Source organism: Acipenser ruthenus, chromosome 8 (genome assembly GCF_902713425.1).
Source record: "Acipenser ruthenus chromosome 8, fAciRut3.2 maternal haplotype, whole genome shotgun sequence".
Taxonomy (NCBI): domain Eukaryota; kingdom Metazoa; phylum Chordata; class Actinopteri; order Acipenseriformes; family Acipenseridae; genus Acipenser; species Acipenser ruthenus.
In genome coordinates this window covers 60006400-60021717 of record NC_081196.1, presented here as the reverse complement: position 1 = coordinate 60021717, position 15318 = coordinate 60006400, and the positions used below count along the sequence as shown (strand labels likewise).

Sequence of the window (15318 nt, the reverse complement as noted above, 5' to 3'; positions counted from 1 at the left end):
GCTTACTTTCATGGACATGGCTTCAGCCTCATTGGTGTTCTCTGTTGTTTTCTCATAGGATTTGCCTACTTTGGCAACAAAGTCCTTGACAGTTTCACATAAAACCCTGAAGGAAAGAGAAAAGGGTTAATTCCGGACTGTAAATAATCTCTCCATTCAGCCCCATGTGGATTGAAACCCTGCTATCACTCGTTGGTACATGGCCTCCCAGTTGACTCTACCCCACGCTCTGCAGCATGTGAAAGTTGCTTTACATACATGCTAATTGAAAGGACTGTTTTCATGACGGCATCTTATTGTGTAACAAACGGAGAGCCCGTCCTCCGGAATTGCAAGACTCACTTTGCAGATGATATGACGACGGAGTGCTGGTCAGAGTTAAGGATCTTTGTGAGATGGGCAGCGACCGAATCTTCATAAGACGAAATCTGAAGCTGTGTGAACAAAGTTACTTGCTGATTGTATTGGTTTAATAGAAGCACACTGACTTGGCCTATTTTTAAAATAAAAATGATAAATAAATAACAATAAACACAACAACACCAACCACGCTTTATATGTATTTTTAACATTTCAATTTTTTTTTTTTGCATATTTTTCCACTTGTACACTTACTTCACATTCCTCAGATTCTTCCTCTGGAGTAAGCGGATAGCTCTGCTTTGGAGGTATTTTTATTTCATATGTCATTATACTCCATCTGTAAATGTATATATAAAAAACATCCCTCAAGAAATATTTCAACAGGATGTTTTATAGAATGGTGGGCTCAATAATCTGCCTTCTATGTGAACTTAGAATGGTTACCTAGTAGACAATCAATGCTCTTGTCTAGTTTAAAAAAGAAACAAACAAACAAAATGTGATAAGAATCAACTTGACTGAGTTCTGGGATCAATCAGCTACAAGGAACCAGACAAGCTTTGATGGCCTCCACTAGCTATACACTCTTCTTATGTTCTAAAAACATATCCATGCAAGAAGGCTTGGTGGACTTGTTAAACACAGAAGTTCTCCAGAAGATCTCAACTGGCCCGTCTATAACAGGCAAGAGTGCCCCAAGATTTTTGCATGACCCTTTAGCTTCAGTGATTTGGATCAGCTCTTCTATTATAGGCAGCTTGAACAGTTTAGAATGAAAGAGCTGCTGTAAGATAACTGTGTGGGATTGGGATATCTTCTGCGTACCTGTCGAGCATCTTTGTGCTGGCTCGCTCTAGCTTCTCCAGGATTTGAGGAAGCTGTGTGTCGTCGTCACATGATGCTCCCCAGCCAAGGACGCGGGCGAGGTCGTTCCCAGTACCCAAGGGCAACACTCCCAGCTGGCACTGGAACACCACAGGGAAAATTCATGTTTCATAGATTTGACAAAATGTTCAAGACTTATTGGGTTACAAGTTATATTTCAATACAAATGAAGTTACTTATGGGAAACACACCAGTGCTTAATAAGATTGATTTTGTTATATACCCAAAATCCTAATTTTACAATTCTGTAAGAAACATTTCTAAAAACTGGTGTAATGCACAACAGGCACACTTCATTCAGTATCACAGATCTGGATATTGATGACCAGCAGTTTACTGTGTGTAAGAGAGTGGATTTCATGGAAACAAATTGTACAATAAACCAATCACACAAATCTATGAGTCAATGTCAAGAATACTCAATTTCTTAGGTGACAAAGAAGACAGAATATTTGTAAAAGTGTTTAACCTATTATATATCTTATTTCCAGGAGGTCCTGACAGTTTTATTCAGATAATTAGATACAGTTCCACACGATCAAACATGGACCTGAAGCAGCAAACAAATTACCAACCTGTTTGTGAAGGTTTAGCTTGTCAATTTCAGACAGAACCCAGCCAACACTTCCATCACCTCCACACACTAGGATTCGGAAATTGTCAAATTTCTGAAACAAGCGTAAACTGCAGAAAAGAGTAATGCTATTAGAATGGGAACTGCAGACATGGACTGCTTAAAATGAAACAAGCATATTAGAATGTTTGCAGTGAAAATGAAAACTAAATCATATGAATAAATAAAAACAGTATATATATATATATATATATATACACATTGAAAGAAGGAATGAAAAGACTTACCCTAAATGAGGGCCTCCGTTCACTAAATCAAACACCTGAGCAGGGTTGAGTAACTGTTTGAACCTGCGCAGGAACTTCACACCCTGATTGTCTCCGCTCTTGGAGTTAACAAAGACTAGCAGAGGACTGGCACAAGATGGAGGGCAGGTTGCTTTCCAGAAGCCTGTTGCAAAGAAAGAGAAAACAAATCAAAACAAGAGGAAATGTATTTCTGTCAGAGACATACATAACCCCTGCCATGCCACGGCTGCAAATGCACATTTTAAAACATCATAACACAATAGCAGCACAGGTTAAAAATAGTGTTGGGACGATTATGATATTTATATTACTTTAGATTACAGAGATAGTCGTATGGGGTGGTTAGTCACATTGTTAGTAATATGTTTATATGGAGCAGAGCTGTGGTGGGCATGTTGTAATAAGTTCTATTCCTAGCCTGTGTCAAATGATTTGAGGACAGGCTACTTTGTAATCTTTTGGAGCATTTTTAACTGGCATCTACCTGTAATTTAAATGTTTTCTTTAACTATATTGTTATGATAACTTACTTTAATTGTATTACAGGCAAAAGTGAAGTCTAAATGTAATGTATCAAATTCCACCAATACAGCTTGTGGTCTGATTTTTTCAAAGAAACGAATTTGGTACTTAATGGGTTAAACAGTGGGTTAAGACACAACCATTGTGATTATATCAGCACACTTTTATCTTGTGACAACTAAAAGTGTTGCTGCTTTTTAAACAAGTTGTGACAAGTACTTAGTATATGTCTTTCATTGTTTGTTTTTTTAATAATGGGTCTGGTCCTCCAGATGGGTTTTCATGGTGACCTTTTACTGAAACAAGCCTTAAGCAGCTGGTGGCAATAAGCTATCTGAAAATGAAATGTTAGCATCATAAAAATGTTCTCCTGGAAAAAGCCATTATTGATGCAGTTCATTGATACATGCTAATGAGGCATATGTTAAACTGCAAAGCTAGAATGATGATATTTACAAAATGTTACAGATTTCATTAGCATTACAAAAAAAACAAACCAAACTCGGCTGTGAATAAATATTGAGTTGTGTCCTGCTATCCCAGCACCCCTGCACTAATACCAGTGCCTTCCCTGACTGGGACTGCCTCCTGGTGGTTTTAAGTGGAATGGTTTCTAAAAAAACACTAACATTAAAAACAAATGAAAATGAAACACACATGAGCTTGTGAAATGAGAAGCGGCTGTATTGAGATTAGCCACTGCTGGGAGCATTATATTAGACCCCCTGCAACACATGAGGACTTCTTCAGCTGTCAACCTGCCGTGTGAGAGGTTTTCTATTGAAATACCTGTTCTGAATTTCAAACCCTGCCGTGTGAGAGGTTTTCTATTGAAATACCTGTTCTGAATTTCAAACCCTGCCGTGTGTGAGGTTTTCTATTGAAATACCTGTTCTGAATTTCAAACCCTGCCGTGTGTGAGGTTTTCTATTGAAATACCTGTTCTGAATTTCAAACCCTGCTGTGTGAGAGGTTTTCTATTGAAATACCTGTTCTGAATTTCAAACCCTGCTGTGTGAGAGGTTTTCTATTGAAATACCTGTTCTGAATTTCAAACCCTGCCGTGTGTGAGGTTTTCTATTGAAATACCTGTTCTGAATTTCAAACCCTGCTGTGTGAGAGGTTTTCTATTGAAATACCTGTTCTGAATTTCAAACCCTGCCGTGTGTGAGGTTTTCTATTGAAATACCTGTTCTGAATTTCAAACCCTGCTGTGTGAGAGGTTTTCTATTGAAATACCTGTTCTGAATTTCAAACCCTGCCGTGTGAGAGGTTTTCTATTGAAATACCTGTTCTGAATTTCAAACCCTGCTGTGTGAGAGGTTTTCTATTGAAATACCTGTTCTGAATTTCAAACCCTGCTGTGTGAGAGGTTTTCTATTGAAATACCTGTTCTGAATTTCAAACCCTGCTGTGTGTGAGGTTTTCTATTGAAATACCTGTTCTGAATTTCAAACCCTGCCGTGTGAGAGGTTTTCTATTGAAATACCTGTTCTGAATTTCAAACCCTGCTGTGTGAGAGGTTTTCTATTGAAATACCTGTTCTGAATTTCAAACCCTGCCGTGTGTGAGGTTTTCTATTGAAATACCTGTTCTGAATTTCAAACCCTGCTGTGTGAGAGGTTTTCTATTGAAATACCTGTTCTGAATTTCAAAACATAATAGGAGTGTATCGGGGCTCCTGTACCTAAACTGATGGTTTGGGTTTATTTATGTAATTTATTAATGTTAGTGCAAATAGCACTGCAACCATGGCTGGAGGCTTAAACGATGCATTTTCAAAAGGAGACTGTCAACATCCATTTACATACCATTCCGCTACAAACCCACAGCCTTTTACTTACTAATTACACCTGAAAAGGACAAAGGTCCTGCAAATGGTGACTGCAAACAAGATTTCTGTTTATCTTCTTGAAACATTTTTAGGTAGCTATCTTCTTTCCACGACACAGAACGGGTAGTATTTAATTGCTAACTCATAGGCAGAGGCTATGAATTTAAAACCCATATCAGTCACAGTAGTTTTCGTTTTTATTCTCCAGCCGTAATAAGCTGCCAGTTGACTGAGCAAACAGCTATGGTAAAGTGTATAAATGCTGCCTCAGTGTTCAGCTCAGTGAGAATGTTTGGGCAGCTCTGACTGCTAGTCTTGCTTTATGGTAATTAAATAAAAGTAACGTCGGGCCTGAAGTGGTATTTATATAACAGCAAAGTAAAGGTTTTAAAGGAAATATGCAGAGCGCCCATAATTACCAATTTAGAAAACAGAATAGTGTTGTTTTTTTTTTTTTTGTGGGGGGGGGGGGGGGTTTCCATGGCAACATCCAACTGTTTTCTCAACGGTTTCTTGTCCAGCAAACATTAGCAATGCCTTTTGTGGCAACAGATATTTATATAGCACTGGATGACTTTTCATTGCATGGTGAATTGTGCATTAAAGCAGCCGCTGTTCAATACTGTGAGCAACAGCACAGTACAAGTGACAGTCCACACAAGCTACCTACCGTCCGAGTCAATGCTGTTGAGGGCAGTCGGTGGAATGATGGACACTTTGCACTGCCCAAGCGGGCACTTTCGGGGGTACAGGTCTTTACAGGCAGTGTGCACCTGACAAAAAAAATATTGAGAACAAAACAGAACTGTGAAAAAATAAAAGAATTACAAGAACAACAACATCCAAATAAACCTGAAACAAATCAATGACTGTCAAGAATGTAACTCAAGTTAACCTGAGCAGCAGCCAACTCAATCCCAGTCCTGAAACAACTGCTAGAATGAGTCTCTGCACTTGAGAGGCCAGAGATGAGCCAGCTAAAATCAGACTAGTGCTAATTAGTCTCTGGGGTAAAAGCTTAGCTAATTGGAACCATGGAAATACATTCCTAAATATCTCTCAGCAAAGAATTCAGCAATTAGAGTCTTAAAACTAAGCATGGCCATGCTGTGACCTAAAACTCACAGTGACAAAAAAAAAAATGCTGGTACTTGATCACTGCCTGGGGCATTACTGTATCTCCACCTCAAACTATAGTGAAATCAAACTATAGTGCTATCTTGATATCCTGTTATCTGTCTTAGACATAAAACAGTGAAATACTGAAAATAGTGACTTAGTGACAGTACAGCATGTACAATGTACAATTAACTAGAAACACTCTACTTCAGTATGTATTGCATTTACTATTCACCTCTCTAGTGAATAACCCACAGAAGAAATCCTCTGAGTTGCAGCATGACTGTTGAAGCAGCATGTAACAAGGGAAGGCAAGTTGCCAGATACCCTGCAATGTGTGGCACAAGTCTCGTCATCCTTACCATGGCTTTACACCACAGGCAGCGCCTGTCCTGCAGCCTGAGAACACTGCCACATGTCTTGTCACACACAGCACACTTGGCACTAACGGGGAGGTTACCTTCCAGCCACTGATGTGGCATTGCAATCTGCAAAGAAAAAAAAAAAGGTCGACAGTCATCTTTTTTCTTTTTACTGTTTTTTCTATTTTAGTCATTTCTAGGGCCCTTTTCCCTCCATTTTATCATCTTCCATATTCTTGGGCTCCATAATAATCTCAGTTTAAGGGTGACACCTGCTTAGAGAGACAGCTTTGTGACCTAAAAATAAAATAAATAACTAAAACAAAACCAGTAAACAAAGATGCAAAGCACATGCAATATGATCACATTCCGGAACCTCTTATTTCCATTTCCAATGTCACGCCACTCATAATCACTTGCAGTCTTATTGCTACATTATCCCATTTCAGGGCATTACGCAATAAAAACACAAGCGTTTTCTGCCCCAATTCCTTATTAAATCACATGAATATTCAAAGCGGGTGAAGTGTTACAAAGTGCCTTACCCCATCCTCATCCTCAATAATGTCTTTTCCTATGGAGGCCAGCGTTGTCCACTTGCAGTTGTTGGTGGCCCTGACTGCACATCTCTTATGTGCCTTGAACTTGCACACTGGAAGACAGAATCGGAGAGGACACTTTGAATCCAGTCCAATCCAGTCCAAGTCAAACCTGCTCCTGACAACCACTCAAGTGATCTTTGATGCAGGTTTGATTGTCACTTCTTGATCTTAAAACAAGATAGCTTTTAACAATGTGCCCCCCACCCCCACCCCCAAACCTGACCTTATTTTTTTTTTCATCCCTGCTGTTGTGAACCCAGTATTCCAAATCATTATCCTGGTCAGCTTATGCAGCACCAAGGCAGGGGGAACTTAATGGAACAGATGATTCATTGCAATAGAAACATTTCTGGTGCGTTAAGTTTTTTAAATAAATGCGAAAAGCAAAGTTCACTTGTCAAGGAAGCTAGATATTCTGAAGGACTACGAAAGATCCAGCTATCGCTCACACTGACACATTTGCCTGTGTGAGAAGGCATTGCATTTCCCTACACGGTTCCTCTCGCTCGGGGAAATATAACACGTTGATAATACTCATTAACACTCATTTACATTCCAGCAAAAAATCTAATTTAAATGTTTAAATTCTTTATCCTGCTGCTATTCAAAGCGTACAGAATCAACTCCCCAAGCTTTTTGGATTCATGCATTTCTGTTTCTCTCATCACATCCTGGTGACTTTTATAAACTATGCAGATTAAAGCACACCTGTGGTCTGGGAATCAAAGCTTCTCTCAGCTGGCACAGAGTGGAACTATTACTTAGTTGGTTTGTCCCCGGACACTTTTATGGCATTTGCAGTCATTTTGGGTGTTTCTTGTTGTTTTTACTCATACTTTCTTTTTTCTTTAGTTTTTTTGATCAGTTTGTTTTAGGGAGTTTTGAGTGAGTTCAGGAAGTTGCCTGCATATATGGAATGTAGGCTAAATCAGCCTGAAGTGTCTTTATATTAGTGAGTGCCAGCACCACCTAGTCCACAGCAAGTGTATTGCCAGCAAAACAAAAGGAAACTTGATCCAAACAAGAACTGAAGAACAGCTCCTGAATCCAGGTGAAAGCACCTTACACAATAAAATAAAATAAATTAAATAATAATTTCTTAATTGCAAAAAGATTCATTCTGAATGCCTGCTAAATTCCTGAAATTGTAAAGGGACATTAAATGCCAAGTTGCTCTGTTTTAGTTCCAGTCTGTTTCATGTTTTGCCTCAAATGCATTCATCAACACAGAATGGTGCATTAACTGATACTTTCTGAAGAAGGTGATGAAGGGAAGAAAAAAACCTAATAGCTCAGGCGCCTCCATGGAAACACAATGGTCCAATTACCAATGAAATGCTCTATCTCAATCCCAAACATTTCATGGTTTACAGCTGACGTAGTTTTCTGTGCCGTTTCTCAGCAAGGGCATGCAATTCTAGCCCCTTCCCCTCCTCTTAGTGATTTTAATAAATTAAACTCTGCCAGTTAGTCTGTTGATTTCCTTGAGTAAATTCAATTGCTCCTTTAATCAAATTAAGAATGTTCCTCCGACTCAAGCTAGAATAAGAATTAAGCGTTTGATTGATCTGATGCCCGGCCTCTGCAATAATAAGCCTCCACTGCATTGTTTGGAATCTCTAATTATTTGCCATTTGCAGAGCAGTAAACTTGATCGAGTGTGAATGACATCTCTTTAACTCTTTCCTGAAGAGACTCCATCGCAGACACAAACAGTTCAGAATATCAACTGAGCTCCGGAAACCTCTGTCTTAATCCTCCTGCCGTGCCCATTGGTGCCCATTAACACGGAAAGGGTTAAAGTGAAAAGTTCAAATGCTTTTCAGATTCCAGCACAGTCAAGATTTCCACAGAGCCACTCATGTGTTAAAGGCATTTTGATAGTTCATTTAAATCAGTAAAATCACATTTCATCCTAGGTGAAATATTTTCATTCGTACATTTAAAAAATGTTTATAATCATTGGCCATTTTACAGCATAGATGGATGGACGTTGGTTTGTTTCCAGGTAAGCTTTTTACTCTTACAATCTGGCTATAATTTGAAAATGTGTGCGTGGGGGAACGAAACATGCACAATTGCAGACTGTTGCAACAAAGCTTTCAACCCAAAACACCCACTCACTGGCTATCAAGAGAACTATATATTTGCGAACACACAGGCAAAGACCCTTTTAGTAGTAATCATGTTTAGAAACAAAATTAGTTTGACAAGTCAGTGTTAAAGTACCTTCATCTTCCAAATATTTGGGAATGTGTACCAACACATACATTGCCCCTTCATTAGCAATGTTAAGGCCAGAGTTAGGGGTTATCTATCTGCTTCAAGCACTTTCCTAAATGCATCTTTTGAACTGGAAAAGCAAAATGACTAAATGCCAGTGAAGTATCTGAATAATGATGTTTTTTGACTTGAACTATTTTGTTGCTGAGGAATGGCAAGAATGGCATCTGTGAGGGAGTTGGAATGTAATAAATAAATACAGAAATAAATAAAGTACTATCACAATATTAACACACATGATTGGGTTTGTTCTGCACAGTTATACAGATATTTTACACATACACATTCTTGTTTTTACACAAACAGAAAATGTCTGCTGCTTGAAGAGCACAAGCATTTGATTATTATCTTCACTCGAGGGACTGGTACCTGTTCTTTATAGTAATATAAACATATAACTCTGCATGTGTTAGATGAGGCTGTCTGACTTAACTCCAACAAACCCTGCTTTTACAACTGTTCATAGTTTCTAGACACAAACGTTAATGTTACAAAACGCGACACCAAGCCCTTGAGAGTGCTTAAGAGAACTTGAAATACAGAAGTCAGTTGTTTGCTTCCAGTTTTGTAAAATGAAAAGGTGTTTTACCTTAATTCAAGACTGGAGAAAAGCCTTTGAAGACATGGCCACCGCTGTCCAGTGTTTCTATGCTTAATTTGTTAGACTGGTTTAATGGACTGTAGGAGTGTAAGCAATACCAGAATATAAATGTTCCTTTGTTCAGAAATATTTCCAGGGTATAATGGGGGATAAAGCAGTGCGGTGCGAGTCTGCCTGTGGAAGACAGCATGAGTTCACATGACAGGAGTACTGTCTCTAACAGGTCTAGTGACCTTGTCTATTTGATTCTTTATTACCTAAATCTCAGCAATCTCAATCTCAGCAATTTCAAAGGGCATTCATTTTAACAGATTCATTCTGTACTTTCTTACTGCAGGTTCCGGTCATTTTAAATCTGTTAGAAATATAGTCAAAATGTTCTAATTAACAAAAACAAATTATTATTATTATTATTATTATTATTATTATTATTATTATTATTATTATTATTATTATTATTATTATTATTATAAGCAGCAGCATTATAGTTGTAGTAGTAGCAGTTTTATTTATTGAACATATTTCCACACATTCAACTGAAACTGATGTTTATATTTCTGTATTAATTTATATTGAGTATAAATGACCCTTTAGTCTCCTCCCTATCTGGGCATACAATATGTCCAACACAGTCTTATATCCCAAATCTTCTTTCCTGTACAATCAGCATACTGTAACCTCAAACCTACTGCACAGTAACAGCCATCCTCGCTTCTCACCCAGAACACTGAACGCAAACTTTAATTTAACTCATTTTTTTTTAAAGAACAGAATCCCCTGAACAAACCCTTGTGTGAGGTTAGGATATGCTTCTAGGGTTTGCATACAGGATGATCTCTTTAAAGTGCTCCGAGACAGATGGCATTGTTCTGTGTTTGTTGTTGTGGTGTTGACTAAATCCCAGCTGGGAACATGTTAACGCTGATATGTGATGTCGGCAAGGCTGTTGTGCAGTTATTTTATTCAACTCGGCTGCTTGGGACTCATGATATTGCCTAATTTGGGGGCCATCCTGGTGTGGATGTACAGATATTAAATTAAAAAATATATTTTTTGATAACATAAAATCATATCCCAGGGCTTCCATCTCTAAATGAATCCTTCACGAGGATAAACTAATTAAACAAAAAGAATATTGATGCAGATAAATGATTTATGTCTAAACAATACACACATACAACTATTTAAAAGGTAATTTGTCTTCATTTCATCATAGCTGCCTGGGTGATTGTACCTCCCCTCCTCTGTGATTTCATCACTGTCAGCCATTGGCAGTGCTGGAAATACTGGCAGCAGCTGTGGCCAGGAAGCACGGAGAGACAAAGGCTTGAGACAACTTTTTAATCCAAACTGAGTGAGAAAACTCATGACACCTTGTCCACATGTTAGACCCCTAATATGCAAACAGATTTACAGTAATCAGCTTCCCTTACAGGATTAAAGCAAGCTCCTTACTAGATCTCTAAATGAAAATCTTTTGTACTTCTCTCGGGTCAGGACTTGTGACATTTTGTAAGCAATCTTTTGAATCTGCAGCAGAAATGACATTGATAGGGCTCCCGAGTGGCGCATCCAGTAAAAGCACTCGCTAGATAGCCTGGATGTCGCGAGTTCGAATCCAGGCTATTAAACAGCCAACCGAGGATGGGAGCTCCCAGGGGGTGGCGCTCAATTGGCCGAGCGTCGCCCGGGGGGAGGGAGGGTTAGGTCGGCCAGGGTGTCCTCGGCTCACCATGCACCAGCGACCCTTGTAGTCTGGCCGGGCGCCTGTAGGCTTGCCTGTAAGCTGCCCAGAGATGCGTTGTCCTCCGACGCTGTAGCTCTGAGGCAGCTGCACGGTGAGTCTGCAGAGTGTAAAGAAGCAGGCGGCTGACGGCACACGCTTCGGAGGACAGCGTGTGTTCATCTTCGCCCCTCCCGAGTCAGCGCAGGGGTGGTAGCGGTGAGCTGAGCCTAAAAATAATTGGGCATTTCAAATTGGGGAGAAAATAATAAAAACTAATTGGCAACGACTAAATTTATAAAAAAAAAAAAAAAAGAAATGACATTGATGGAATCGTAAACTGATCACCAACATTATTAGGAATATTTATTTATTTATTAAAGCCGAATCAAAACATCAATTCCAACCGCCAAATAAATCAAACAGAATTTATTTTTATTTTCCAAAAAAATGTGACTTAATCCTGTAGTTCCCAAACCTGCCTTGTGTGTAAATATAGTTTTACAGTGGTCAGTGTTGCCATTCCTATCTGACAACTAAAACTAATGGCTTTCGTCTGTAACAATGTGCAGCCCTGTATTTACCAAACATTCAAATGAAAATTAGGTGTGACGTGTGATGGGCAAGAAGTTGAATTAATTCGACCATTGGACTTTTTGGTAGGAGGCTGTGTGGTCCAGTGGTTAAAGAAAAGGGCTTGTAACCAGGAGGTCCCCGGTTCAAATCACACCTCAGCCACTGACTCACTGTGTGACCCTGAGCAAGTCACTTAACCTCCTTGTGCTCTGTCTTTCGGGTGAGACGTAGTTGTAAGTGACTCTGCAGCTGATGCATAGTTCACACACCCTAGTCTCTGTAAGTCGCCTTGGATAAAGGCATCTGCTAAATAAACAAATAATAATTTGGATTTAGATTAATGATGCACACATAATAACTTGCATCAATAATGCCATGTTTCAGCAGCTGGGAGTGCTGTTGTATCTACAATGTAAGGATCCTGGTTGAATAAAGCCATGAGCATGAATTCCCCCAGGAGTGCCCGACACAGTCTCATGGTGTACACCGTACTAGATGCAACCAAATATGGCAAATTTCCACTGCGTTTTCATATCCCTCTGGGTGCTTTGTGTAAACTGTATGGAACATTATTGTAAAACAGCTTACTGTATATCTTAATAATTAACCAATGACAAACAGAAGACACAAACCCATTGTTTTGTTTCTGTAATAAAGTACAATAAGAAATGTGATGCTTTTGTTGTACCAGTATTTTTTAAACCAACCACATTTAAATAATAAATGCACAGGAAAAATATAAATGCTTTCAGCAGACACTAAAAAGCAGCATCTGTCTGGCAGTAAACCATTATCTTCTGCAGTGCGCTAATCACCGTATCACTCTGTACAGTATTTGGATCAGAAGCAATAGATTTATGGTAAGTAAAAGATGCTAAACTCCATGTATATCAACTTCAATATCCATCCAAGTAATACAATATTTACCAGTCTAACTCAAAAAGCACCTGCCAGCCAAGGAGAAATATGCATAATGCTCCCTAACTGCTCAAGACAATGAGATGGTTTACCAGAAAAGTCATTTGTTGTTTTCACAATATTGTTGAGCTGACATCCTGTACTAAAAACATAAATAATAATGTGCCGACACTGCATTCTCAACAATTCAAGTCGTGATTCTCCATGTTAGAGGCGTTGGGGGTTATATTTCTGGATGTGATGTGTTACTGAAGTCTTATTCCTGTTTTATTGGCATTTGTGATAACCCAACCCCACTGCAGCTTAAAACACAATTGCCACGGTCTGAAATACTCACATTTAGAAGAACAACTGTACATTTTTGACAAATGTCTTTATTGACCAATAATGAAAATAAAGCTGAACTTATAGTTAAATACTGTAAAAAAAAAAAAAAAAAAAAAAAAAAAATATATATATATATATATATATATATATATATATATATATATATATATATATATATATATATATATATATATGATAAGTAAGAAAAACATACTCCTAAACAAGAATCTACCTTTTCTTTTCTTAATTGCGTTTAACTGTGTTTATAATGGAATACAAGGGTTTATGTTAATGCTCTATAGAGTTCTGGATCTGCAGCCAGCCTAAAACTTGTATCATCAACCTCTTACCAATGTATCTTTAGTTTTTTCATCAATTTTATATTTTATTTTAAATATACAGACAAATACCAATGACATACAAATCTAACCACAATAAACCAACAACCCAAAAAACAATAACCCACTGCATTGTTCATGTTTTTAGGCATGTTAATAAGACATGGGGCAATGAATGAAGCACAGGGGAATACACCAGAGGGAATTCCAAAATCTGAAGGGAAACCTGGGTACACAACAAAGGAAGGTGCTGTGCAGAGTGCCTGGCAGTCCTTACCTTCACATGAGAGGCCGTGGGAGGTGACCCCTGAGAGGCTGTCCCGGCACACGTTGCAGAAGGTGGGGCGGGCGTGGGAGCAGGCATACCAGTTGTGCATCCCTGAGAAATGTTCCACATTAAACTGTGCCGTCTAGCAAAGGAGAAGTTAGACAAATTGGCAGCACCGAGACATAACTAGGTCTAAGCACTTCTAGCTCATGTTTTTATGCATTTCTCAAGTGCATCGATGTGCAGAGCTGTCACAAGCCTCTTTTGTAGTTCCCTGTGCAGAGTCCCCATGACTGGCTATTGTAGGCTTAACCAGCACACAGTGTTACAAAAAAGGCTTTTGATTTGGTTTCATATTACATCAAATAGCTGTGCATGAATACAATATTTGTTATTGTTAGTTACTTAAAATCATGACAAATGTATAGAGATTGTTTAAATTGGAAACCCTTCGATCACAAAACAATCAGTTATTTTATTCACATTTAGACATTTTCCTTTATATTTATTTTTCTATGACCCAATTACAGGGAATAAATGTTACCCTAAAACTGGTTCTAAATTATCCTTCGTAGTCAACAGTAGCTGTGTTTACATGATTTAGAAATTTGCAGTAGAGATTTTTCAAAAACATTATATATATATATATATATATATATATATATATATATATATATATATATATATATATATATATAACACTCAAAAACATGTACCAGAAACCAAGCAGCAATAATGGAATTTTCTTTTCTGTCCTATTCAGTATAAGGATTCATATTCTCATATATAGTACACAGTCTATCACATACAGAACAGATGTAAGGGTTTTCATATATAAAATCACCTAATGCTGCCTAGTCCGAGATTGGTGCTAAAACCGGTCAAATGTGTGATGCCTATTTAAATGCAGTGTAAGTCCAAGCTCAAAAACAAAAATGAATGTAAACTAATAAACTAATATGGAAATAAAAGTGTGTACAGTCTATGCTAAAACAATTTAGTTTAGAAACAGAATCTTTTTTTTTTTTTTTAAACCTCCAATAAAATGTTTTACAGTTCTACTATACCATGCTGAACACACATCACTCAAATACCCTACATATTATCAGAGGAACAAAACGTTCCAATTACAGAGCATGTAGACTGAGAAATGATATGCAGGTAACTGCATTGCTGCTGTCTGTGCAAATCAGAAAAAACACACACTCTGGGAAGACGGTGTGCAGCACATTGAGGGAAAGCTAACAAAATAAAAGCTTACCTCGTAATGCTCTCTGGACTGTACAGATTTTAATGAGGTGATCCAGTCTTCCATTTCCTTTCTGTTCTCTGCACAAAGAATGAGTCTCCTGAACGGTGTAATTATCTGGAAAAGATTGCGGGTGGTGAGTGTTTCCGAACTGACACTGGCAGTGGCGCTTGCAGGGATGTACCCGCTCTTTAAAAGGCAGTGGGGGCAGCCCACGTCTTTGGTGCTGCAGCTTGAGAAATGCACTCTGACGTCGAGAATGTCTTGGAAAAAAAAGATGCTAAAAGCCTGTTTCGTAACAAGTGCTGCATTTACAGAACCTCCCAACAGATTCGGGCCGCCTTTAATCCTGTTACTTATTGATTCCGCTGCCTGCAACTTTTGTTTTCTCACTTTGACTCAAAGAATGTCTGGCTACCTCCTAAATCTCTGCTCGTCCTTGCTTATACACCAAATACGTGCTACA

General features: G+C 38.4%; 1 protein-coding gene across 8 annotated transcripts in view; it reads right to left on the bottom strand.

Moving 5' to 3' along the window:
- LOC117407216 (diacylglycerol kinase eta-like) overlaps window positions 1-15318 on the bottom strand; it is an 84182-nt gene that overhangs the window by 20994 nt on the left and 47870 nt on the right. For 6 of the 8 annotated variants that reach the window (XM_059029387.1, XM_059029388.1, XM_059029389.1 and 3 more), the window contains 11 exons: window positions 14865-14969; window positions 13613-13745; window positions 6513-6619; window positions 5968-6093; window positions 5157-5259; window positions 2110-2272; window positions 1824-1932; window positions 1189-1328; window positions 616-700; window positions 343-434; window positions 7-106 (listed from right to left, as the gene is read on the bottom strand). In XM_059029387.1, the coding sequence (XP_058885370.1) occupies window positions 7-106; window positions 343-434; window positions 616-700; window positions 1189-1328; window positions 1824-1932; window positions 2110-2272; window positions 5157-5259; window positions 5968-6093; window positions 6513-6619; window positions 13613-13745; window positions 14865-14969 (1263 nt within the window). The remainder of the gene's footprint in view (window positions 1-6; window positions 107-342; window positions 435-615; window positions 701-1188; window positions 1329-1823; window positions 1933-2109; window positions 2273-5156; window positions 5260-5967; window positions 6094-6512; window positions 6620-13612; window positions 13746-14864; window positions 14970-15318) is intronic. The other 2 variants (XM_059029393.1, XM_059029390.1) reach the window with 1 other exon arrangement.